The sequence below is a fragment of the Perognathus longimembris genome, chromosome 28 (genome assembly GCF_023159225.1).
Source record: "Perognathus longimembris pacificus isolate PPM17 chromosome 28, ASM2315922v1, whole genome shotgun sequence".
NCBI classification, from domain to species: domain Eukaryota; kingdom Metazoa; phylum Chordata; class Mammalia; order Rodentia; family Heteromyidae; genus Perognathus; species Perognathus longimembris.
The window spans coordinates 38,709,614-38,734,071 of NC_063188.1; the positions used below are offsets into that span (position 1 = coordinate 38,709,614).

At 41.4% G+C, this 24,458-nt stretch overlaps 1 protein-coding gene across 1 annotated transcript in view; it reads right to left on the reverse strand.

The window, feature by feature from the left end:
- The window catches only part of Drp2 (dystrophin related protein 2), a 56,359-nt gene extending 32,996 nt beyond the window's left edge, over nucleotides 1–23,363 (reverse strand). The window contains exons 1-3 of the mRNA XM_048336614.1: nucleotides 23,190–23,363; nucleotides 5,095–5,271; nucleotides 1,416–1,579 (exon numbers count right to left, since the gene is read on the reverse strand). Of these exons, the coding sequence (XP_048192571.1) occupies nucleotides 1,416–1,579; nucleotides 5,095–5,211 (281 nt within the window). The 5' untranslated portion in view covers nucleotides 5,212–5,271; nucleotides 23,190–23,363. The remainder of the gene's footprint in view (nucleotides 1–1,415; nucleotides 1,580–5,094; nucleotides 5,272–23,189) is intronic.
- Between the last annotated feature and the right edge of the window lie 1,095 nt (nucleotides 23,364–24,458).

Here is a 24,458-nt window from a genome sequence, read left to right on the forward strand (position 1 = left end):
CATCCCTCAATCTACTTTTTAAGTGGCAAAATATATTTTTACAAATAAACACTTATGTGGAACCTTAACATGCAAATTGAATTCAAGAGCTGCTGCCCTTGCGTACTTAAATGGAAGGAGTCCTGAACTCTTACCCACACACAGAAACTCCTGAGGTCTCTCCAGGTGGAGTGCAATATTAAAGTCAACATTTCGACCTATAGGTAGGTATGGTTAAATATGATACACTGGATCTCAGTTATTTCCCTTGCATACCTAGCAATAAACCAAGAAGGGTAGAAAACTGAGGAAGGGTATTATGGGTGGCAGCTGTCTGGTTCCCCACTTGCCCTGGAAAAATCTAAGTCACATCAAAGTGCTTATCTGGAGAGGCTTTGGCAGATAGTTGACCATGAGTACTTCACATTGGCAAGGATGTATACAAGTGTAAGCAGCTTGAGAGATCCAAAGGATGACAAAAGTATTAGCTAGAGATATGCAGAAAGAAAACTGTATGCCATCTATTCATCTTTGTCTGCCTTCCCTGACCCCTAAATAAAAATTGATATGAAATCCAAGTCATAGGAAGTTGGAGTGTGGTAAAGGCTGTGTACAGTCTTTAGCTGGCAATAACAACTATCTACCTTTGCTTCCCTCCACCTGGGACACTCTTTAAGTAATTAGTTCAGCCAATTCTCACAACGACCTTCTGGAGTTGGCATTACTATTACCCAGAAAGATTAAGTAATTTTCCCAACTTCACACAGCAAAGTCACTGGCACAGTTATGATCTGAGCCCAAGTTTATCTGATTTCTCATCCCATCAATGCCTATGATAGGCCAGGGGTTTTGATGGTAGGGGGTAGAGAGGGAAGACGACGGATAAGGGAAAGCGAATAACATGTAGAGATTGACTTCAGGATCTTATGGAGTTGCACTTACCTGGGCTAATAGTCCACAAGTAGGAGTAGAAGACATAAAAAAACAAGTGATGGAAAAGCAAACACTAAGATCCATCAAGGTAAAAGACAGTTGTGAGACAAAGAGGAGGAATCACCATCACCCTTACCTCCACATCAGCATATTTACATTTAGAAAAATGTCTCAACCCTGTGGCTACCCTAAGAGCTAATGAGGGCAGGCATTATTCCACTACAAGTTTGTTTTTTTCATAAAACAGAGAAAAAGTGGAAACTAAAACCCTGAGAACTCTAACAACTTACCCAAAATTTAAAACTGAGGCTCAAATCTGACTATCATGATTTCTAATTTAGAGTTCTTTCCATAGTACCTGGAAAAGCATGGGGAGAAGTGGGTGGTGAGGCCAAAGAAAGGAGGATCCACAGACCGAGTGGAGTATAACAAACCACAACAGGCAAAACAGTCCCATATCGTCTCATTCCCTAAAGTACCAGTTTTTAGGGGCCAGTCCTTACCGGAGATTGTGAGATTTCTTTTTTATTTCATTCCAACATAGATTCATGTCTGATGGTTCCAGGGGAGCACCAGCACCAATAGACCAGTTCAGCAGTTTTGGACTTAAGCAGGGATCCCCAGCACCATCCCAAGGAGGCGCAGGGACAACAACAGCAGCTCTAACCTAGACAGAAACAGACATTCTGTGATTCCCACAGTGTGTCATGCTCTATTCCATGCCAAGCCATGTGTGTGACAAGAGTGAATGAAGGAGAATGGACACCAGGGTTCAGAAATTGTGTGTGTGTGTGTGTATGTGTGCGTGTGTGTGTGTGTGTGTTCATGGAAAGCAATATAGAAATAATCCTCAGCACTATACTCTGCAAGGTCAAATTCAGTCACATAGACATACTGCCTATTGTTATTATTACTCCAATTGTTAATTCTTCCAGGACCACTACCTAGATGGGATCCTGGGCATGCTTTTGCATTAGGTAAGAAGCTGGTTAAGTCAAGGGTGATAACACATGCCTGCAATCCTCAGGATGTTGAGGCAGAAGGATTGGAAGCTATAAGCTATCCAGGAATACATAGTGAGACCTTATCTCAAAAAAAGGAGAAGAAGAGGAGGACAAAGAAGAAGAAAAAGAAGGAGAAGGCAGAGAAACAAAAGAAGCAGAAACAGCAGAGGGTGAGGAGAAGTAAGAAATGGAGGAGGAGGAGGAGGAGGAGGAGGAGAAGGAGGAGGAGGAGGAGGAGGAGGAGGACAGAACTGCTCAAATGTGAACAACTATAGCCTTCAAATTGATTTATAGTGCTATAGAGTTATACTTCAGACTCTCAGAGTCTACTGAATCTCATCTAAAGTAAAACTGAGTAGCTTCCCCATTAAAAACAGATGACAAATCAGCTCAGATTACCTGCACGGTAGGTGTATTACCTCCCAAATGGACCTAGGTCTTAAGGTCACCTCCCTCCAACTCCCTATACCTCCTATCTTACGACAAGGGCACAGGTCATGAACCAGAACTTGGGCTGAGAAAGAACTAAAGGTGCATTCTAGATCCTGACAGACAAGAGGACAAGCGATGAAGCCTGTCAATGGGCTTTCAGGCTCCTAGTGTATCACTCTGAACTTGATGAGACCCTGTCAGAATATTTCTAGGAGTAAAACCATGATAGCTATGTAACTACCAACAGCATAGCGCCTAGCATACAAGGTTAGGGGTTAGGAATAGATGGACATAAGGGGAATTCATTCTGGAAATCTCAATCTGGCTGCTCTAAATCATCCTAGGGAGTCCTACATGCCTGCCTACTTGTTTATGCCTGCCTTCCTATGGAAATAAGCTGGCCCTGCAAGTGAGTGAGACTTCTCCAGCCTCTCCTCCCCTTAAAACATAACTTCCTCCCCACAAAGACTCTCTAAGGCTATTTAGGAAATGAATCATCTCAGTGAAACCACTGCTCACAGGTACATCATGAAAAGAAAATGAGTCAGCCTCCAAATTCCAGGCACCAAGCTCAGAATTCAGGCCCTGTGGCCTGTGAGCTGACCCTACCTGTGCTGCCTGAGGAGTCCATGGCAGGATCAGGCAGCCCCATGATTAACCCTCAGCAGGAATTCAGACCCAGATTCTGGTGAGCTGCAGTCAGGCTGAGTCCTAAGCTGCTCTGAGCAAGGCAGGGAAGGGAGGCAAGCAGAGCAGAGCCAGGCCAGGAGGCGGGGGTTGTCACCCTGTTTGTTTACTGACCCCCCAGGAATCTGGAGGGGGCGGCTATGCCAGGGCCTGGCCAGTGAATCAAAGCTTTGTTCCTGGGGAATTCCGGCCCTCTCCCAACTGGGCCTGCCACACCGGGGCCAAAATGGCCCTTCCAGGCTGGCAAGGATGGCAGGAGTGAGACTGGGCATTCCATAATTCTGAGGAGAGCTTTCAGAGGGTAGCTTCTATTGATTAATTTCTCCTTTTTATGGAAGATCCCCAAATCTCTTTCTGCCTCCAGGCCTACTGCTTCTCTGAGGTGAATGAAAGGATTTGGCCACTTTGACAAATCTTTGGTAAGCAACTTCTCCAAGGCCTGACAGGAGGATGAGCTTGGGAATAAGCATGATCAAGTAAATCACTCAATAGGCCTCCTGGGACACCTGGGACAATGCCATAGGATGGCAGCATCAAGAAGCTGGGGCAGCAGAAACCTTCTGAATTGGGTGACCCTCCTTCAATGCCCACTGCAAAAACAAAAGAGTAGGGGGGTTGGGGGAGGGAAAGTGGGAGAAAAATGAGGGAGGGGTCACAATGTTTGACAAGAATTGTACTCATTTTGTATATAACTGTAACCCTTCTGTACATCATCTTGACAATAAAATTAAAGTTTTTTTTTGAAAAGGAGTGGTATAGCCTGCCTTTGAGAGACAGACAGATTGGAAAAGAAAAGTAACCCTCAGACACCAAGAACAAAGGTAAATAGGTGATCTCTAGGATTCTTTTGGGCTTTTCCTTCTCTTCCCTTCCCTTCCCTTCCCTTCCCTTCCCTTCCCTTCCCTTCCCTTCCCTTCCCTTCCCTTCCCTTCCTCCTTTCTTTTCCTTTCCTTTCCTTTCCTTTCCTTTCCTTTCCTTTCCTTTCCTTTCCTTTCCTTTCCTTTCCTTTCCTTTCCTTTCCTTTCCTCTCTTTTTTTGATGGTGCTACTGGGATTTGAACTCAGGCTTCATGTCAGCAGTCTCTGTCCCTATCGCCCTATGGGCTTCTGCAGGAGAGGAAGACAGGACAATACATCCTAGTAGTCTTATGCCTGTGATACACTAGGTGGGGCGAAGGGAAGCCCTCCTCCCTAAGCCAGAAGCCTAGAGGCATCACCCTCCTAGAAATGGCCACTCTTCTCCCTCTGTTGCGGACTTGCCTGGGGAAAGGTTAACATTCCAGAGCTGAGCCCTCACCCCTCAGTACTTAGGGAAAACACTTTTTTTTTAACCAAAGAAGAGTTCTGTTCCCATCCTTATTTATCTCCCACAGAGTCTTCTGGGCTTTCCACAGTTCCAAATAGTTTCCATGCTGAGGCCCACCTACAGGAATAGTTGGAGCAGCTGCCTGACCCTTTCTAGGGGTCTGAGTGGAGCCAACTAGGGTGGCAGGGGATGACAGGCCAGGAGTGGGAAGTGGAGCTAGCTCCAGGCTGCAGCTTCCCTTGTGCTGAGGTAACTGCTCATGCCAGGCTCACAGTCTTCTGGAAATGTCTCAGAGTTAGAAAAGGCTTCCTTGTAACCTAGTCATGACTAAACTATCCTGGCTTTGTCTTGAGGAAAGTAGTCACAGAGAGGACTATGGACTTGAGAGGAAAAGCCAATGGCATGGAGAGCTACCTAGAGATTGTGAGGTATGCCACAGATAATCCAAAGCAAGCAAAGCTCCTGCTTATTCCTAATCACATTTGTCTGGGATAGCCAGAATTGGTATCCATCTCCCACAGTGGGCACTTTGGATTTGCCCAGACCAGTGCTTTTATTTGATCTACAACACCTCCCCCAAAACACACACATACAAAAGGAGTTCTAGAGATGGATTTGAAGGAGGCTCCATGCTATTTGGGAAGAATTGTGTCAATACAGTGTTTCCAAGCTAATATAAAAAAGTTGAGAATCTCAAGTGCACACACAGATCCCATGTCCTCTCTTTCTCCACCAGTCTTTCTTTTGTTCTTACCTGAGGCTGGGGGCTGGTGCTTCGGAGGCTGCTGCTGTGATGGAACCGCTCAGCAGCCCGCCACTCGTGACATCGTGGGAAGGTATAAGGGCATCCCTGCATGACCATAGGTTGCATCAGAACCAAGGCTCATGGGGGTGAGGATAGGCAGTAGACTGATTATTGGGCATTAAGCACCTAGAAGAGTAAGAAGGATAGTTTTATTGTTTTTTTCATGATAAACTTGTATTTTGGTTTTTTGATACAATAAAAACAAATGGTTCAGGGGCTGGGAGTATGGCCTAGTGGTAGAGTGCTTACCTTGTATACATGAAGCCCTGGGTTCGATTCCCCAGCACCAGATATATAGAAAAAGCCAGAAGGGGCGATGGGGCTCAAGTGGTAGAGTGCTAGCCTTGAGCAAAAAGAAGCCAAGGATATTGCTCAGGCCCTGAGTCCCAAGCCGCAACACTAGAAAACAAAACAAAACAAAAAACAACAAACAAATGGTTCTCAAACCTGTCCTTCATCCCCACCCAATCACAGTGGTGACCATGAGTGTGCAAATTGAAATGGAAGTGAGTTATTCCATTTGCATACTGGGAGCAGTGAGATTTGTTTGTTGTTGCTGTTGTTGTTTGTTTTGGTTTTTGCCAGTCCTGGGGCTTGAACTCAGGGCCTGAGCACTGTCCCTGGCATATTTGCTCACTCTACCACTTTGCTCAAGGCTAGCACTCTATGACTTGAGCCACAGCACCACTTCCGGCTTTTTCTATATATGTGGTGCTGAGGACTCGAACCCAGGGCTTCATGTATACGAGGCGAGCACTTTACCACTAGGCCATATTCCCAGCCCTGAGATTTGTTTTGAATTTAGAAAAATGTGCAATTTTGAATAAGAGAGAGAAGGAATGTTGGAATATATACCATATATATAATATCTCTATATATATATCCAATAGGTGGATAGATCTATAAATATTATATCTAGATATTATATATATACACACACACACATATATATATATATATATATTCTGCCACTTGAGTCAAACATTCACTTCTGCTTTTTTGCTGCTTAGTTGGTACTAAGAGTTTAATGGACTTTTCCTGCTTGGGCTAGTTTTGTTATCTTCAGATCTCAGTCTTTCAGTAGCTAGGATTCCAGGTGTGAGCCACGGGCACCCTGAGGGCTTAGGGTACTTGCGTTTTTGTTTTGTTTTGTTTTGTTTTACAAGGACAGTTTTAGAGTTAAGGCAGAGAAAAGACCTATGTACTGATTGTGCATGCCTATAGTTCTAGATACATAGGAGGCTGAGATTGGAGGTTCAAAATTTGAGGCTGGTCTGGGCAGAAACTTTTGTAAGACTCTTTCTGGGCCTATAGCTGGGTGCAGTGGTGTGTACATATTATCCCAAGCTACATAGGAGATTGAGATGGAAAGGCTCATCATATCAGGCCAGTCTGGGCAGAAAAAAAATCCATGAGGATCTGTCTCCATGGTGGAAAACTAAACACAGGAGCATACTGCCTGTGATTCTAGCAAAGATGTGAAGTCCAAATCTCATGGCTCAGTCACATGCCCAGGTGGAAAGGGAGATTATATTACAAAAATAACCCATGAACAACACAGACATTTCTCAGCAGTATCATACCAGCCTAGCAAGCATGAGGCCTTGAGCTCAAACTCCCAGTACTAACAAAGCAAAACACAAAAAAAGACATAACTCCAGTATCATCCTACAGGTGCATGGACTAGTTATGTAAATAAGTACTGAAAGCTTACTTATCTACCCAATAGTTCTTTCCAGGTCACCAAACATCAATAGGACTTTAATTATCCATCAAGGAAGTATTTATTGTTTGTTATGTTATGCTTTGTGCTAAAGCTACAAAGATGAATCAGTATCTGAGATTTGTGTAGGAGGCAGTCAGGTCAGCTAATAATTAGAGTAGAATGCTTATGTGGCAAATGCCATCACTGAGGTTGGGTCATAAGGATAGGGGAGTGCCAAAGTGAGGAACAGCTAACTTTGAGACTGCACACAGATTTAGAAACATTGCCTATGACATGAGTCTTGACAGATGAGTAGATTCACTTGCCATGTAGAGAAAGGTAGGAAAGGAGCTTGGCATCCTCAGAGACTGACTTACCCAAACAAAAGCGCATGCTATGAAAAGTCATATTCATATGGCCAGAGTTTAGGTGGCACATGGGGAACAAACAGAAAAAGAACATAGGACTTCCCCGTAGGAGTCCATATATGGAGAAAACAGACTGAAAATAACTATCATAAACTATTAGCTGGATAGCAATTCACACCAGGAATCCTAGCTATTCAGAAGCTGAGATTTGAGGATGGTGGTTTAAAGCCAATCTGAGCAGGAAACTCTGTGAGACTCCAATTAACCAGAAAAAAAGCCAAAAGTGGAGCTGTAATTCAAGTGGTAGAGTGCCAGTGGTGAGCAAAAAAGCCAAAGGACAGCAGCCAGGCCCTGAGTTCAAGCCCCAGTACTGGCACAAAATAAAAAATTGAAGAGATGGACTAAAGAGACAGATGAGGTAAAGGTAAATTGTATTTGGTTCCCTAGAGGAAATGTATTTGAGATAAGTTGCAAAAGGGAAGTAGAGTTGCCATGACACAGAGGACATAAAGCGGAACCAGAACATTGGCAAGTGCAAGGCCCCGAGTTTGTTCCTCAGCTCTGGAAAAAAAATGCATGGTGTGCTCAGTGTGATCAGAGAACAAAGTAGGTGCCTTTTGAGGCATAGCAGAAGATAAGGCTAGCAAATGAGGCTGTGGTCAGATAGGCCCATGATCTGACTGACAATGCATCTTTTACAATGATGCATCGGACTAAAAAACTGACACATTGAATTGAAACCCCTTTGTATGAATACTTAAGGTGAATAAAATTAACAAATTTAAAATAATTTGAAGCAAGAGCCCTCTGCCTGCCACGAAGAAGCTCATGAAATAGGTAGACAAAATTGTAGGGATGGAGCAGGCAGCTCAGTGCTGAGACTTGCTGAAGAGGTAAAAACCGAGGAGGCTCAGTGATCAATTGGATGTGAAGGTGAGGGACATGAAGGACTCCAAGTTGCTAATTTGGGAACTGGTTGGATCATGTTGCCAACAGCAAGAGCAGGAAGATAGGAGAAGGAACACATTTGGTATGGTAATGGGTGAAGAACAGGGTTACATAAGCTATGCTGGAGATGTAGTTAGTTTTAGATATCAGGAGTTAAGCTTAGACAAAGAAAGATATCAACAAAAGTTTTAGAGGTATAAAAACAATTTATGAGCTAGGAGTATCCAGTGGCTTACACCTGTAGTTCTAGCTACTTAAGAGGCTGAGATCTGAGGATCATGGTTCAAAGCTACCCCAGGAAAGTCCATGAGACTCTTATCTCTAATAAGCTACTCAGAATAAGCTGGAAGTGGCACTGTGCTCAAGTAGCAGAGCACTAACCTTGAGCACAAAGAAGCTCAGGGACAGTGCCCAAGTCCTGAGTTCAAGCCCCAGAACCAGCAAAATATTTTTTTAAATAAAATAAATTGATGGTTTAATGAATATACACAAACATCATGAAGGTGATGCTTGCAAATGTTAAAGCTATCTCTTTTAATATCTAGCAAAAATAAAGCCTGATCCTAATCATAGAAACTGGTCATCTTTGACGCTTGATGCTAATGATCTAGTAGCCATGATGTTTAGACTCTATTCAAGTAGTTCCAAACACTTCAGATATGTGTCCCTTCTCTCTCTCTCTCTCTCTCTCTCTCTCTCTCTCTCTCTCTCTCTCTCTCTCTCTCTCTCTCTCTCTCTCTCTCTCTCTCTGATACTGGGACTTGAAGGCTTGGGTACTGCCTCTTATATTTTTGTTCTCACAGCTGGCCTATTACCACTTGTGCCACACTTTCAGTTCAGGCTTTTGGTGATTAATTGGTAATGAGTCCCATGGAGTTTCCTGCTCAGGCTGGCTTTGAACCTTGATCCTCAGATTTCCGCCTCCTGAGTAGCTAAAAATACAGGTGTGAACCATTGCTACTCTGCTAGAAAGGCCTTTTCTTAAAATTAAAAAGAAAATCTCACTTCACCCACTCACTCCCACAATAGTAAGCTGTACTTTTAGAACTCCCAGAGTGAGAACATCACTCATACATTTAGATTTTAGGTCTCCTCTTGTCAACTATATTCCCCTTTGCCTCAGGGGTTCACAAACAAAAATTGGGGACTATTACAAGTTACAAAGGTCCAAGAGTTTGTGCTGTGAAAGATACTTTGATAAAGTCAAAATCCCTAAAGATTACATAGCTACATAGCTACACATGCCCACAGAGATTCTCCAAAGAATGGCTGAAAAGGTAGCACCTCTGCTACCTGCTGTGAAAAATGAAAGTTGGGGGCTGGGAATATGAAGAGTGCTTGCCTTGTATACATGAAGCCCCAGGTTCGATTCCTTAGCACCACATATATAAAAAAGGCCAGAAGTGGCACTGTGGCTCAAGTTGGTAGAGTGCTACCCTTGAGCAAAAAGAAGTCAGGGACAGTGCTCAGGCCCTGAGTTCAAGCCCCAGGAATGGCAAAAAAAGAAAGTTGGTAACTCAGATTGTGCGTGCGTGCGTGCGTGCGTGCGTGCGTGCGTGTGTGTGTGTGTCCATCCTCAGGGCCTGGACATGTTCCTGAGCTCTTCTTTCCTCAAGGCTAGTGCTCTACCACTTGAGCCACAGTTCTACTTCTGGTATTTTTTGGTACTTAATTAGAGATAATGGTGTCATGGATTTTCCTTCCTGAGTAGGCCTCAAACTGATCCTCAGATCTCAGCTTCCTAAGTAAGCAGGGTTACAGGCCTGAGCCACCAGCACCTGGTTAGTCACTCAGATTTTTTGAAAAGTTTTCTTATAAATGTGTTATGGGCACAAAGTCTACATGGGGCTTGCTTTCACATTTTATTTTTATTCATTTATTTTTATTACATAGGTATGCAAAAGGATTACAAGTCCATAAGTCAGGTTATAAGTACAATGCTTCTTGATCAATGTCACCCCTCCGATTGTTTTCCTCCATTTCAACCCTCCTATTCCTATCCTCCAGTTATAGTGTTCAATTTTTACATAATGTATATTGAATGACAAAATGACATTTGCTCACGCTTCCTTCCTCCTTTCATGTGTCCCTCCATTGCCTTCTCCAAATATGTTGCCACCCGTATTCATTTCTTAAGCAGTCCCTCATTTGTCAGAAGAGTTATACCCTTGAACTCCTTCCTAAATATACCATCCTTTAGTCAGCTTGTGTTATATGCATAAAACCCTGTATGTGTTATCATGTATGCTTGTACTTTAAATTTAGTTTCCACATGTAAGAGAAAATATGCATCATTTGTCTCTGAGCCTGGCTTATTTTACTTAACGTAGTTGTTTTCTAGGTCCATCCCTTTCCCTGAAAATGAAATAATATTGTTCATTGTAATAAATGAGTAAAATTTCATTGAATATATGTGCCACATTTTTATCTACGTATCTATAGTAGGGCATTGGGGTTGTTTCCATAACTTGACTATCACAAATAATACAACAAAGAACATGGATGTGCAAGTGTCTTTACTGTATTCTGATTTACATTATTCTAGGTAGATTCCTATCACATTTTATTTGACACAAATATTTTCATTTTTGATAATTACACCTGTAATGCATGTTTTTTAAGAAAAATATTGTATCTTTGAAAAGGGAGCCAAAAATAGGATGGAAGAAAGCCTCTTCAATAAATGGTGCTGGCAGAATTGGCTAAACATGTGCAGAAAACTAAAGTTAGATCTTATATATCACTCTGCACCAGAATCAACCATTAATGGATGAAAGACCTTAAGGTAAAAGCAGATACCCTGAAAATATTACAGGAAGGAATAAGAGAAACACCAGGGCTCCTTGGCACAGGTTGAAATTTTCTTAATAAAGGCCCCAAAACAGAACAAATCAAAGAAAGATTGGATAAATGGGATTGCATGAAACTGAAGAGCTTCTGCATGGCAAAGGGTATAGCTAGCAAGACAAATAGAAAGCCCACTGACTGGGAGAAGATCGTCACTAGACATACAGCAGACAAGGGCCTCATATCTAAAATATACCTACACCTCAAGAAATTAAATTCCCCCAAAACAAACCCACAAAGAAATAACCACCCCATTAGCAAGTGAGCTAAAAACTTAGAGAGACTTCTCTGAAGAGGAAAAATGAAAGGCCAAGAGCTACATGAAGAAATGTTCAACATCTCTGGCCATAAAAGAAATGCAAAACAAAACATTGAGATTCCACCACACTCCATTATCAAGAAATCTAACAACAACAGATGCTGGTGGGGATCTGGCCAAAGGAGAACACTACTTCGCTGTAGGTAGGAGTGCAAACTTGTCCAACCATTCTGGAAAGCAGCATGGAGGTTCCTCAAAAGACTAAACATAGATCTCCCTTATGATTCAATAATCCCACTCCTGTGCATCTACCCGAATGACCACAAACAAGGCCATAATAAACCTACCACTGAAACCATGTTCCTTACAGTATTATTTACCATAGCTAAGATATGGATTCCACCTAGATGCCCCTCAGTAGATGAATGGATCAAGAAAATGTAGTATATATACACAATTGAATTCTATGCTTCCATCAGAAAGAATTACATTGCCCCATTCATAAGTAAATGGAAAGACCTGGAAAAAATTATATTAAGTGAAGTAAGCCAGACCCAAAGAAAAGTTGGTTGCATGGTTTCCCTCATTTGTAATAACTAGAATATGTCTATGATACTCTTAACAGGGGATCTCAATAACCCAGTTGCTTAGTGCATAGGACCATATATAATGAAGCGTATCAACATGAACTCCAAGATAGGGAAACAAGAGTCTTACTATGTCCTGTATGTAGTTTTTGTTTGTTTGTTTTCATTTCTTGTACCTTGTGTCTTGTATATAAGATTATTTGATCAGTGGAAGAGAAAGGGAATCACAGAAACAGTAGGACAAGGGATGAACTAATAAACTAATACTCACTTGACTCTATATAAGATATGAACCTTACAACTTTGTGGGGAGGAGATAAACAAATGTACTCATTACCTTACATATGTAACTGTAACTATAACCCCACCCTCCCGCTCATCACCTTTCCAGTAAAGATTAAAAAAAAAAAGAAAAGAAAAATTTTGTGTAGCTGGAGATGAGAACCGAGGCCTCATGCATGCTAGATCTCAAATGAGACATGACCCCAGTAATATCTTTTCTTGCAAAAATTAGCCAGACATTGGTGGCTCACACCTAGAATTTTAGCTACTTGGGAGGCTGATATCTAAAGATTTCAGTTCAAACCCAAACCAGGCAGAAAAGTCTGTGAGACTCTTATCAACATTTAACCACGAAAATGCCAGAGTTGGAACTATGGCTCAAGTGCTAGCCTTGAGAGAGAAAAACAACAACAACAAAGCTCAGGGACAGCTGCGATATTTTTTGTAGTGTTCTACCACTGAGTTATACTTCAAGTTCTTAAAGCATGTTTATCATAGAAAAACTGGAAAATATAGGACTGAGTGTTGTGATACATGCCTGTAGACACAACTACTTGGGAGGTAGTGATAGAAAGGTTGCAATTTGTAAAAACCCCGCCCCCCCGGGTAAAAGTTCACAAAACTCTTTTAAAAACAAGCTGGGAATGGTGATTCACACCTATGGCCCTAGACACTTGAGAGGTAGTCATAGCAGGAACAGAGTTTGAGGCTAACCTGGGCAAAGGCACAAGACCCTATCTGAAAAATAACTAAAGCAAAAAATTTGGAGATATGAATTAAGTGGTAGAGTGCCTTCCTAGCCAGTAGAAGGTCATTTACAGTCTTCAGTTTTGGCATATTCACATCAATTTTAGGTTGACAGCCTTCATCTTGAGTCACCCACAAACCAAGCCCAGCCACAGTTGCCCATTCCCACCCAAACTACAAGTACCCCCAGCCCCAACTGTGTCAGCAACATGTTGCTGCCACAGTCAGGATGCCCATTTCTGGTCCCACGGTTATTTCTAGTGTCCGCTATAAAAGGTACTGTCCTAGTTATGTACCAGGTATAGGATGTTTTCCCCAGCTGTAAATCACCTATAGAATGTCCAGCTCTGGCTATCTGATATCTCCAGTGTCTAGCTGTGACTACAGAAGATTTCCTGCTCCCAGCCCCTTCTGCCTCCTTGATACTACATAATTACCTCCCCTGCCTGAGAGCAGGCTGCTACTCTACCCCTGGAGAGCTAGCCTGTCAGCTTAGGTTGACATTAAAATGCTTTCTTTCTTCTACGTGACTACATGTCCTCGTAATTTCTGGGCTGGTGCTTACACACGAAAGAGAGAGAGAGAGAGAGAGAGAGAGAGAGAGAGAGAGAGAGAGAGAGAGAGAGACCAATCCATGATGTCACCACCCAGAAAACCATTACTAAGAGGTGTGAAGGTATAGCAGTTTTTATTAAAAAAAAAACAATAGGAAAGTACAAAGAAAAAAACTATATGTATACTTTACAATAGATTGTCATCAGAAGCCATTATTTTGTAACCTACTACTTTCACTTACCATGATGTTATGGTCATTTTAGAGTATTATTGAATAGTCCTGTAAAACTTAATTTCTAACAACCGCATATGGCACTGTGGATGATGCAATGGGATCTGGCATTAAACAGATCTAAAGTTAAATCTACACTATTCAACGTATTAAGCATATGGTCTGAAATGATTTAACTTCTCTGAGACTCAGTGTCCTCATCTACAAAATAGAGATAATAATGGTAGTATCTTTATCAAATTATTCTAATGATTAAAACTAATCATGTCTTTAAACAACAGCACAGTGTCTGGCAACAGTATATATTAGTGTTCCTCTGGCAACCATAAATAGTAGCTTTAAATCACTGTTGTATAGTATTCCATTGAATGTATATACCATAATTTATTTTAACAATTAGGCATGTTCTTGTGATGTATAAGTACATGAGCAATCTGCTGCATATGTTGCTATTTTTTGCTTAGAACAATTTCCTAGAAGAGGGAATTCCTGGATTAAAGTTACAGAAACAATTTCAAGCTCATGGTACCTATTTCTAAATGGCCCAGGAAAAAAGCTGTATCACTTTCTACTGCCACTAACAGTACATGAGTGCCAATATCTCAGCACACTTGCCAATGGTATGTATTCCTATTTTATTTGCCAACTTTGTTACTGAAAATGACATCTTGAGAATTACTTTGCATTTCTTTCATTACTAGAAAGATTTAACTTTCTGTCCACATCTTATTGGCCATTTGGATCTCCTCTTTTATGAACTACCCCTTTTTGTCCTATCCTGAAAAGCAATTTCTCTACATATAATCATTCTTCCTTCTTATTTCTCCATTTCCAAGATACCATGTTGATGTTTCACCAGTCAAAAGTATGATACACCCAGGAGGCAGAGAAATCCTAACTTCTAATCACAACACAGGCAGGCAGAAAAGGATAAATGCTTCTGGGTCCAGAGTCACTCTTGTCAGTTTTCACACTTTGCTCCTATTATTACCTCAAGCAATTTCACATCTATAGGCCTTCATTTGCTAATCTTTCAAATATTAATGATTAAGGGGTATGGGTGCCAGATGTCAAAACATTATTATTCCCTCTCTCACATGTTTGTAATCGACTGGGCTATTGTTCATGATCCTTAGAACATTGTGCCACAGTTCTCTTGGCCACAATTATCATCCAAATTTTAGATGAAGATGTAGAGCTGTAAGTGAACCTAGGCCTCCTGATTCCTCTGCCTTCTCCCCTATCACTTCCACATACTTATCTCCCTAGGCCTCCTTTATATTTGCAGAAACTCTAAGGAAAAAGAGACAATTCAGATTAGGCCTTCAAATGGTAACATATAGAAAATAAGGCATAGAAATTTAATTTAAGAGAGAAAAAATTCATACTCTTTGTGGGACCCAGAATTCATGCTAAAAGAAGTCACAGAGGAGTAAATATTTACTCTTAGTTGGAGGAATTAGGTTGGACTTATGGTAGAGATATGTTTGAGCTAGCATAAGAGAGATTTGACACTTGTCATTGTGGGGAGGGTGCTTTTTAGGTGGAAATAACTCTTAAGAATGCTGCTAGATAGCAAATTGTGGCTTTTAGAAATATAAGGTCCTAGAAATACGCTTGGTTCTGAAAGACAAAGATGGACTTTTCATCAAGAATTCAGGGGGAAAGACTCTTTTTCTACGAACTCAAGGAATAGTGGTTGGGCATGTTTGTAATCCCAGTACTCAGGAGGCAAAAGGATTAAGTTCGAGTTCACCCTGAGCTATATAGTGAGACCCTAGCAGGGATTTGATATAAAAGCAAGATTCTTGGCTCATGAAGAACAAGATCCATGCCTGATATTTATGTATAATTGACATATTGTTAAACACAATGCTAGGCACGGAACAGATACTTGATGAATTGCTTGTGACTTGATTTATTGAACTCAAATTTAATTAAGTACACAGGTCCTTGATTTTCTGGATAAAATACTGGAAACAGAAGAAAGGCTTTGGGTATATGTTTACTTGCATGCATTTAAGGTGATGGTAGTGTTTGAAACAAGGTTTACAACACCAAACAATTTAAAAAAACAACAACAACCCTAAATGCTCATTATTAAAGGACCAGTTTGATAAATAATAATGTACCCATACAATGGAATTCTATATAGCTCTTTAAAACAGAATTAGTATATGCTTATAAATCCAGCTACCTGGGAGACAGAGATTGGGAGGATCATGTTTCAAGGACAGCCAAGGGGAGAGTAAAATGAAAACCTATTTCCACAAAAACAGTGGGCATGTTGGTACATACCTGTGCTCTCACCTTATGTGGGAGGCGTAGATAAGAGAGTCACATTTGAGACCATTCAAACCATAATACCTTATACAGAAAGTAATTAAAGGGCTTGGGGCAGGCTCAAATGGTAAAGTACTTACTTAGCAATCAGGAAGTCCTGATTTCAACACCCTGTACCTCCAAAAATTAAAAAAAATAGAATTATCTTTTTAATGTGTCAGTGTGGAACATTGTGTGTGTGTGTGTGTGTGTGTGTGTGTGTGTGTGTGTGTTTGTACACACATACATTGCATTGGGTATTGAATCCAGGGCTTTCTGTGTGCTAGGCTGTATCATGAGCTACATCCTCAGCCCTTTTTATGTTAGAACAGGGTCTTACTAAGTCGTCTATGTTGACCTCGAGTTTGAGATCAGCTTGCCTCATGCCTGGTTAAGATATACTTTTAAATAAAAAGCAAACATGAAAAAACCAATATAGTCTATATTTGTATACGAATGAAAATGTATGCTTGTATTTGCAATAAAATACCTTTTATAAGTACATAAAATAACCTGTAACCACTGAAAAATGGGAACTGAATAGTACATTAATGAAGAGAGGGAATACAGTCATAAAATTTAGTGCATTTTCTACAAAATTAAGAAAATTGAGGATAGGAGTATGGTTGGGAGGGATAGGGGAGAACGATGAAAGGGGTGACATTGATCAAGAGTCATTGACTTTATATACTACTTTGTTGAGACATAACTCTTTTGTACGACTGCATGAAAATAAAAAAATAAATTAAAAACGTACGATCTCTCTTCCTTTTGGGATCATCCCCCAAAAGATAAGAAATGCATTTATAAAAACTATATAAAGCATATATGTAAAGCAAATTGGATTATAGTAAAGTAACTCTTTACACACTTGTACGTCTGTTTGACAAACAGACTTACCCACATCATAAAAGTCCTGTGTCTCCAATAGGAAAAACAAAGTGCTTTTTTCTGTCATGGGGTAGGGGGAGTGGTACTAGGACTTGAAGTCAGGGCCTGGCTTCTATTCCTTAGCTTTTTTTATTCAAGGCTTGTGCTCTACTACTTGAGCCCCAGCTCCACTTCTGGCTTTTTAGATGGCTATTTGGAGATAAGAGTCTTTTTGACTTTCCTTCCAGGGCTGGCTTTGAACTGAAATCCTCAGATCTCAGCCTCCTGAGTAGCTAGGATTACAGGCTTACGCCACTGGTATAGGGAAGAATACAAGGTTTTTTGTTTGTTTGCGTTTTAAGTGAATATCTTTTTGTACAGCTCAATTTTTGAACCCTGTGAAAATACGATTTAAAAACAATTCCTTCCTCCCTTCTTCCCATTCCCCTCAAAATGCCAAGGAGGTCTTCAGTTGGTATGGTAGTTCAGATTTACCATGTTACATCTTTACCTATATTAAGCTATCTACATGCATTAACTTGCTTCTTTATCCCAACAGGCCTAAGAAATTGTTTTGTTAGCTACAAGTTTCAAGGAGAATTGGAGGCCCAGAAACAATAGCTAACTTTTTTATTGTTTTTATTTTATTTCTTTTATTTTTATATTTTATATACTGTGAAATATGCTGAAGAGCCAGGATTTTTACCTAGGCAGGATCCAAGTTCTTCACCAGTCCACTGTTTTGCCTCTGTAGACTCTAACCCAGCCTCTGAGTCATTGCAGCCACTGACCTTCTAGCAAGTGGAGAGTTTGGGCTGTGGATACAAACTCAATCATGGCACTACCAGGCAAAGACACAGCAGTTAGGAGCAGTTAGGGTGCAGGAAGCCTGAGGTCTCTAGTAGCACCAGACCAGTAAGCCCTGCAAAGCACTTAGGTGACCTTTCCAGGGCATTGGAGAAGTAAAATTCTGGCCAACTCACTTCATTTGAGCCCTGACCTTTCCCAGTGCCTAGAGATCAATAAATATTTTTACTTTGTGTGCTAATACTGGGGCTTGAACTTGGGACTTCATATTCTTGCTTAGCTTTATTCACTCAAGGGTGTCATTTTGCCATTTGAGCCATAGTTCCACTTCCAGGGTTTTTTTGGTGCTAAATTGGAAATAAGAGTCTCATAGACTTTTCTGCCTAGGCTTTGAATCATGATCCTCAGATCTCAGCCTCTTGATTAGCTAGAAATATAGGCACCAGCCACCCAGCACCTAGAAATAAATAGTTTTGAATGAGTTTTTTCCACCTAAAACCTGGATTTTAGAAACATTCACTACAGAAAAAGACTTCCAGAAGTGACAAGGGTACCTACCCACTGCAGTATTGTTTGCAAAAGCACAAATCTGCAAGCAGCTCCAGTATGCACTAAGAAGAGACTGGTCAGTGGACCATGTCTGAGAAGCAGTGTCGCATGGTCATTAAGGGTACAGGCACAGAGCCAGGATGCTCATGCTTGCATCTGGCTCTGCTACTTATAGCACAGACCTGGAAAGCTCTCTAGCCTTACTGTGCACCAGCTCCTATGTCTATGAAACAAGATAACAAAAAGACATGTCCCTGGCCTTGTGGCAAGTATTCATAGTTTCTAGCATTTAATGAGTTTCAAATGTCATCTAGTACAGTAGCCACTCACACAATGGAATTTTATATTGCTGCTAGAAAGAAAGTAGTAGGCCTGTATGCACTATTTTAACAAATGTTAAATATACATACGTATATATATATATATATACATACATATATGTATTAGGTAAAACAGAACAAATGTCAGAACACAATGTCAAATAGAAATCCTGTATTAGAAGGACATTTAAAAAAATCTATGTGTGTATACATGCGGAAAAAAAGCTTGGACAGATACTAAGTAAACGTTAATTTTGCAGACCAGATAAGGGGATTCTTTTTCTCTTTTTAATTTTTGGTGTTGGACCTGGGGCTTGAACTCAGGGCCTGGACATTATCCCTGAGCTTTTTTGACTTAGGGCTAGTGCTCTGCCACTTGAGCCACAGCTCCATTTTTGGCTTCATAGCAGTTAATTGGAGCTAAGTGTCTCACGGTCTTTCCTGCCTGGTATGGCTTCAAATCACGATCCTCAAATTTCAGCCTTTTCAGTTGCTAGAATTACAGGCATGAGCCATCAGTGCCCAGTTTGGGATTCTCTTTTTTTACTTTAGATTTTTTAAGTTTTTGCTGTTCTTGAGAGAAAAATATCAAGTAAAGACTTTAGGATAGACAGGTGTGAGAATGCAGCAGTGGGAAGAGACTCTCTTCCCATGGTTACAGATTCCTCTTCCCAGACTGGGGTAAACACCTGGCTACCCCCCTGCTCACAACATGGCTTTCCTTCCAACAGCAGTAAAGGATACACACATGTTTTATTCATACCAAATGTCATTGTGTGTTCCGAAAACCATCTTCTACATTGTAGCTCAAAGCTAAGGTTGTTCTTCTCATGTACTTTACTTAATGGCCAGAGAAACCCAGACTATCAAACTGAAAACCTTTGAGATCATCTAAGCCAACTCCTTCATATAACATTGCAAACCAGGAAATAAATTTCTGAGAAGGTAGCTGTCAAACCATTTTCTAAAAATGAAATACATCTGCCACCAGGGGAAAAATCAGAGATGCATTCCCATGAGTGAAATTTTTATTGTAAAAACCAATTAATGAAATAAAGTTGTGACCTTTCTACACTGCTAGTCTGATTACAAGTTAGTAACCCATTTAGGAGAGCAAAATGACAATAGCTCCCAAAGGTGATGCTTCTCATCATCTGTGAGGGGACCATTTCACTCCAGATTATCTTCTTGATGGGAAATAATCACCTAGGAACTCCCACACAAGAATGATCATAGTACCCCTGTGACTGCCTCAAGCCAGAAATAGCCTAAATGCCCATCAATACCAGAGTGGGTAAATGAATTGTGGTGTGTTCATAAGTAAATCAGTGGAAACTGAGTGAATTGTAGTCCCATGTTACCATATGGATACATTTTTACAAATATAATATTACATAGAAAAAAAAGCTATATAAAAATACATAATATACCACTGATGTAAGCTTTTAAAGCATATGAAGCAGCAGCATATGTTGTTGAAAGGCATATGCATAGGTAGTAAAGTACGAATAAATGCATGGCAATATTCAACACCATAACCAGGAGGTTGGTTACTTCATAGGGAGGGAATGTTGATTATGGAGGGTAGACAGAGCCTGGCAACTCTATTACTGATCTTTCTTTCTTCACCTAGGCATTAGGCACTCTGATTTTTCTCTGTGTTATTCTTTATGCCCCTTTAAACGTAGAAGATATTTCATGGTACAGTGTTTTCGAAAATGTAACAAATCCCATGATAAAATGAAAGTTCATCATTTTCAAATATAACAGGTTCCTAAAAGAAAGACCTTGAAGACAAGTACTGCACTGAAGATTAAAGGATTATTCCTTAAATCTGCCTCATTGTCCTGGGTCTAGTTTCATAGGAAGTAACCTGCTAGACAATCAGTGCTTGGATACACTCAGCTAGGAATTCACAATTTCAGAAACTTGCCCGTGATGGGAACAACAACAATTTTATTTACCAATTGGGTTTTCATGTTTAAAAATGTATCATTGATACTGGGTGGCTGGCTCATGCCTGTAGTACTATCTACTGGGGAGGCTGAAATCTGAGGATTATGATTCAAAGCCAGCCTGGGCCATAGAGACTGTGAGACTCTTACCTCCAATTAAATACCAAAAAAGCTGGAAGTGGAGCTGAGGTTTAAGTGTTTGGGCACTAACTGTGAGCAAGAAAGCTTGGAGATTGCACCAGGCCATGAGTTCAGGTCCCAGGACTGGTACACCCCCCCCCCCCCCACACACACACAAAGCATCATTGGGGCAGATCCATTTTATAATTCTTTTTTTTTTTTTTTGCCAGTCCTGGGCCTTGGACTCAGGGCCTGAGCACTGTCCCTGGCTTCTTCCTGCTCAAGGCTAGCACTCTGCCACTTGAGCCACAGTGCCCCTTCTGGCCGTTTTCCATATATGTGGTGCTGGGGAATCGAACCCAGAGCTTCATGTGTAGGAGGCAAGTGCTCTTGCCACTAGGCCATATTCCCAGCCCCCATTTTATAATTCTTTTCATTTGACTATTTCACTCAGGTTTATTGTTTATCTGACTGATTCTTTGTGTAGTAGAAATCCCCCAAACTATGTCTACAAGATGCTAAAATGCTTTCCATACAGAAAAAAAATGTTCCCATGTCAAATTAGTTTTTATATACTAGGTTGAACAAAATTACTTGTATTAATTCATATTACTTCTTTATGGGGCCTTTTATATGGTTTGTTTATATCATCACTGTCTAAGAGAAACATTTAGTTAAGTATTTAAAAAAATTGGACCACAGAATTCTCTCTCTCTGCACACACTCACACACACACACACACATTGAGAGAGAGAGAGAGAGAGAGAAAGAGAGAGAGAGAGAAACACTTAAAACAGAATCTATTAACATTCTCCCAGAATAGTGTTCTGTAGAACAGTGCTTTGGTAAATGCTGTTCTAGGAGGATTTACTTGCTATTTTAGATGCCAGGGTGTTTCGAATCCTTTCCAAGGGAGGAATATACTTTCACGGCATAATTTCCACTGGCTGAAGTTTTTCTTAGTGTTCCCAGTAAGTTTATAAGGCCTTGTCCTCAGGCTTCATTAAAAATCTTTTCTAGGTGACATTGTAGCAGATCCAACAACAGAAACCACTGATCCATCTGTGTTATGAGGGTTGCTTCCCATATGTGCTCTCTGCAGCTGGCTATTGAGCCGTTGCTAAGTTTGCTGCTTCAAACCACATTCCCCTTCTATAGATGATGGCAAAGTGAATGGTTTTCCAGGCAGGAGCTCAGAGCTATAGCAGTAGGGCAGATGCCTGGAGAAACAAGTCTTTCCATGTCCCTTTTATCCACAGCAGTAAGTAGCAAGAAGCAGAACTCTAACACAGAGGCCTGTCCACTCTGGGGAAGAGGAGCTCCATCTTCTTTCAGGCACAGGATAATTTACTCCAACTTCAAGCACTTCCTTTTGCAGGGATGTGGTTGGATAGCTTTCTTAGAAGGCCCTAGGAATCTTTGGAACTACCTTCCCGCCTCCACAACCTTTAGAGGGAAAAATTTCCTAATCTCCTAAAGTCTGTAGTTTCCACAGGGCCCTTTGGAAAGATGATTTACTTGAAGGCCTTTAATCTAGAAACAAGAATTCTTTTTAAAATCTCGGTCACTAAGATGAAGTAGACTTTATAAATGCCTTTGTTCTTTTGAACCACCAAAAAGAAAATATTAGAGAAAGTATGCTCTCTACATGAGAGTGCACCATGCTCTTAGCAGCTGTTAATATCTCTCCTCCTCTGCTCCTCCTTAACCCACCCTAGCCCTGCCACCTGCTTGGATCCATGAGGCCTGCTGAATGTTGAACCTCAACTACCCACACTGTCCCAGGCCCACTCACCAGGCTGGGGCATACAACTTGAGGCTGGGAAAGGTATAGAGAGTAGAGGGTAATGAGGTGTTAGACTCCAAGAGAAGTGAGACCTATTTCAAGCAACTCCAAGCTAGATTGTCAAGAGTAGAATGATGACTCCTGGTTACAGGGGGTAGAGGAGAACACAAGTGGGGAAATGCACCAGGGAAAATGAAAGGGGCCAGCATCTGAGGCAGAGATGAGATGAGCCTTTCAACCCCTGGCTCTTAGGTCAGAGCCCAGTTTACTTCAGGAAATAACTCCTGTGTCTTGTCTGGTTGCTGGAACAGGCATTTGTCTAGCATATCTGCTGGGAGGTCCCGTGTTTTTTCTCTTTTATCTCTTTTTCTCCTAGCCTATGCTTTCTACACACCTTCCCTTCCCATTCACCAGGAAATCTATCTACCCTTGGACAAAAAAGCATGGCATTAAGCACCTAAAATAAATAATATTCCTCTCATGTTGAAGCAACAAATCATGATCTTATGTTTCAATTCATTATTCAAATTAAATTAGCTTGAATTCCTATTCCTGGGCATCTTTTTTCTTCTTTTTTTTCTGCATGAATCCAAGTAGTGAGTACTTCATAATGAGCATTTTTAATGCAAGTTTTCCCCCAAAGGCACATGCAAGCAGGCAGTCAGACAGGAACGGGAACGCACCCATGCACTCTCACACAGTACCTCGGGAGCTTCTCCTTCAGTCATTTCCCTTCTGCCAGCTGAACAAGGACGAGGCTGGCAAATAATTTCTCTGTGGCCTACCTTCTGATTCCGGCAAATCTGAGAAGCAGGCGGTAGCTGGAAGCTAGGAGGCTGGGGCTGCTTCTGTGAATCAGCAAAGAAGTCACTGAGACAGGGATGCCGACAGCTGCTGTGTGCACACTCTCCCTCTGTCTCTCCCACCTCCCTGCCCTCCTTCTCTTCCTCCTCCTCCTCCTTCTCCCTCTCCCTCCCTCCCTCCTCCACCTCCCCCTCCCTCCTGAAGCTGCTCTGTGTTGCTATGCAATCATCACCGGGACTAACAGCATCATTCCGACCTCGGGCAAAGATACCCTTGACTGGGCAAATGCAGAAGGAGCAAGGACAGTTTTATAAAACTACCAGAGCTGAAGCAGCTCTCAGAATTCAATTCATTAGAAGCAGGGAAGACAAGTGGAAGAAGAGCCTGGGAAGGAGAGAGAGACAGAGAGAGAGAGAGAGAGAGAGAGAGAGAGAGAGAGAGAGAGAGAGAGAGGAGAGAGAGACACACACAGAGAGAGAGAGACACAGAGAGAGAGACACACAGAGAGAGAGAGAGAGAGAGAGAGAGAGAGAGAGAGAGAGAGAGAGAGAGAAAGATTGCTACTGGAGAGGAGAACAAAAGCGCCCCAAGGATCAATACAGGCTGCTGAGCTGAGCAAGGAGGCTGAGCCCCAAATTCCACAAATCTAGCACAGTGTCCAAAGCAACTTGAGAGCCAGAGCTGGCAGGGGCCCCTCAGTAGCCAGTCCAGGATTCCGTTTCTGTGCTGGGAGATGAAACATTGTGCTCTACAGCTGCCATTGGCATTGGTACTCAAGGTACAATCTTGGACCCAGAGGAGGCTGCCAGATACCTCTGAGTCCTGTAAACTCTTTTTAATCATGTTGAGGGGGGGAAATCCATAACAAACAGAGGAAAGGAAAAGGGACTTGAATGACTTGAGGAATGCATATAGCTCCTTCATTGACTTACCCTGCTTCTATCCAGACTATTCCTTACTCTCCTATTGTTACCTTGCAAAACATTTGAGCCCCATGAGATAAGGCAAGCTCAGGAAGACAAATATCACATTTTCATCTATGTGAGGGATTTTCAGCTAACAAAAACAATAATAACAGGACATGATTGTAAACAAGAAACTGTTTGAGAGAAGAACTGGTAAGAGAGAAGAAGAAAAGAAGAGGATAAGGTATTAAAACTAGTATACTAAGCTGGGCACCTGTAATCCTAGCTACTCAGGAGGTTGAGATCTGAGGATCGTGGTTCAAAGCCAGCCTGGGAAGAAAAGTC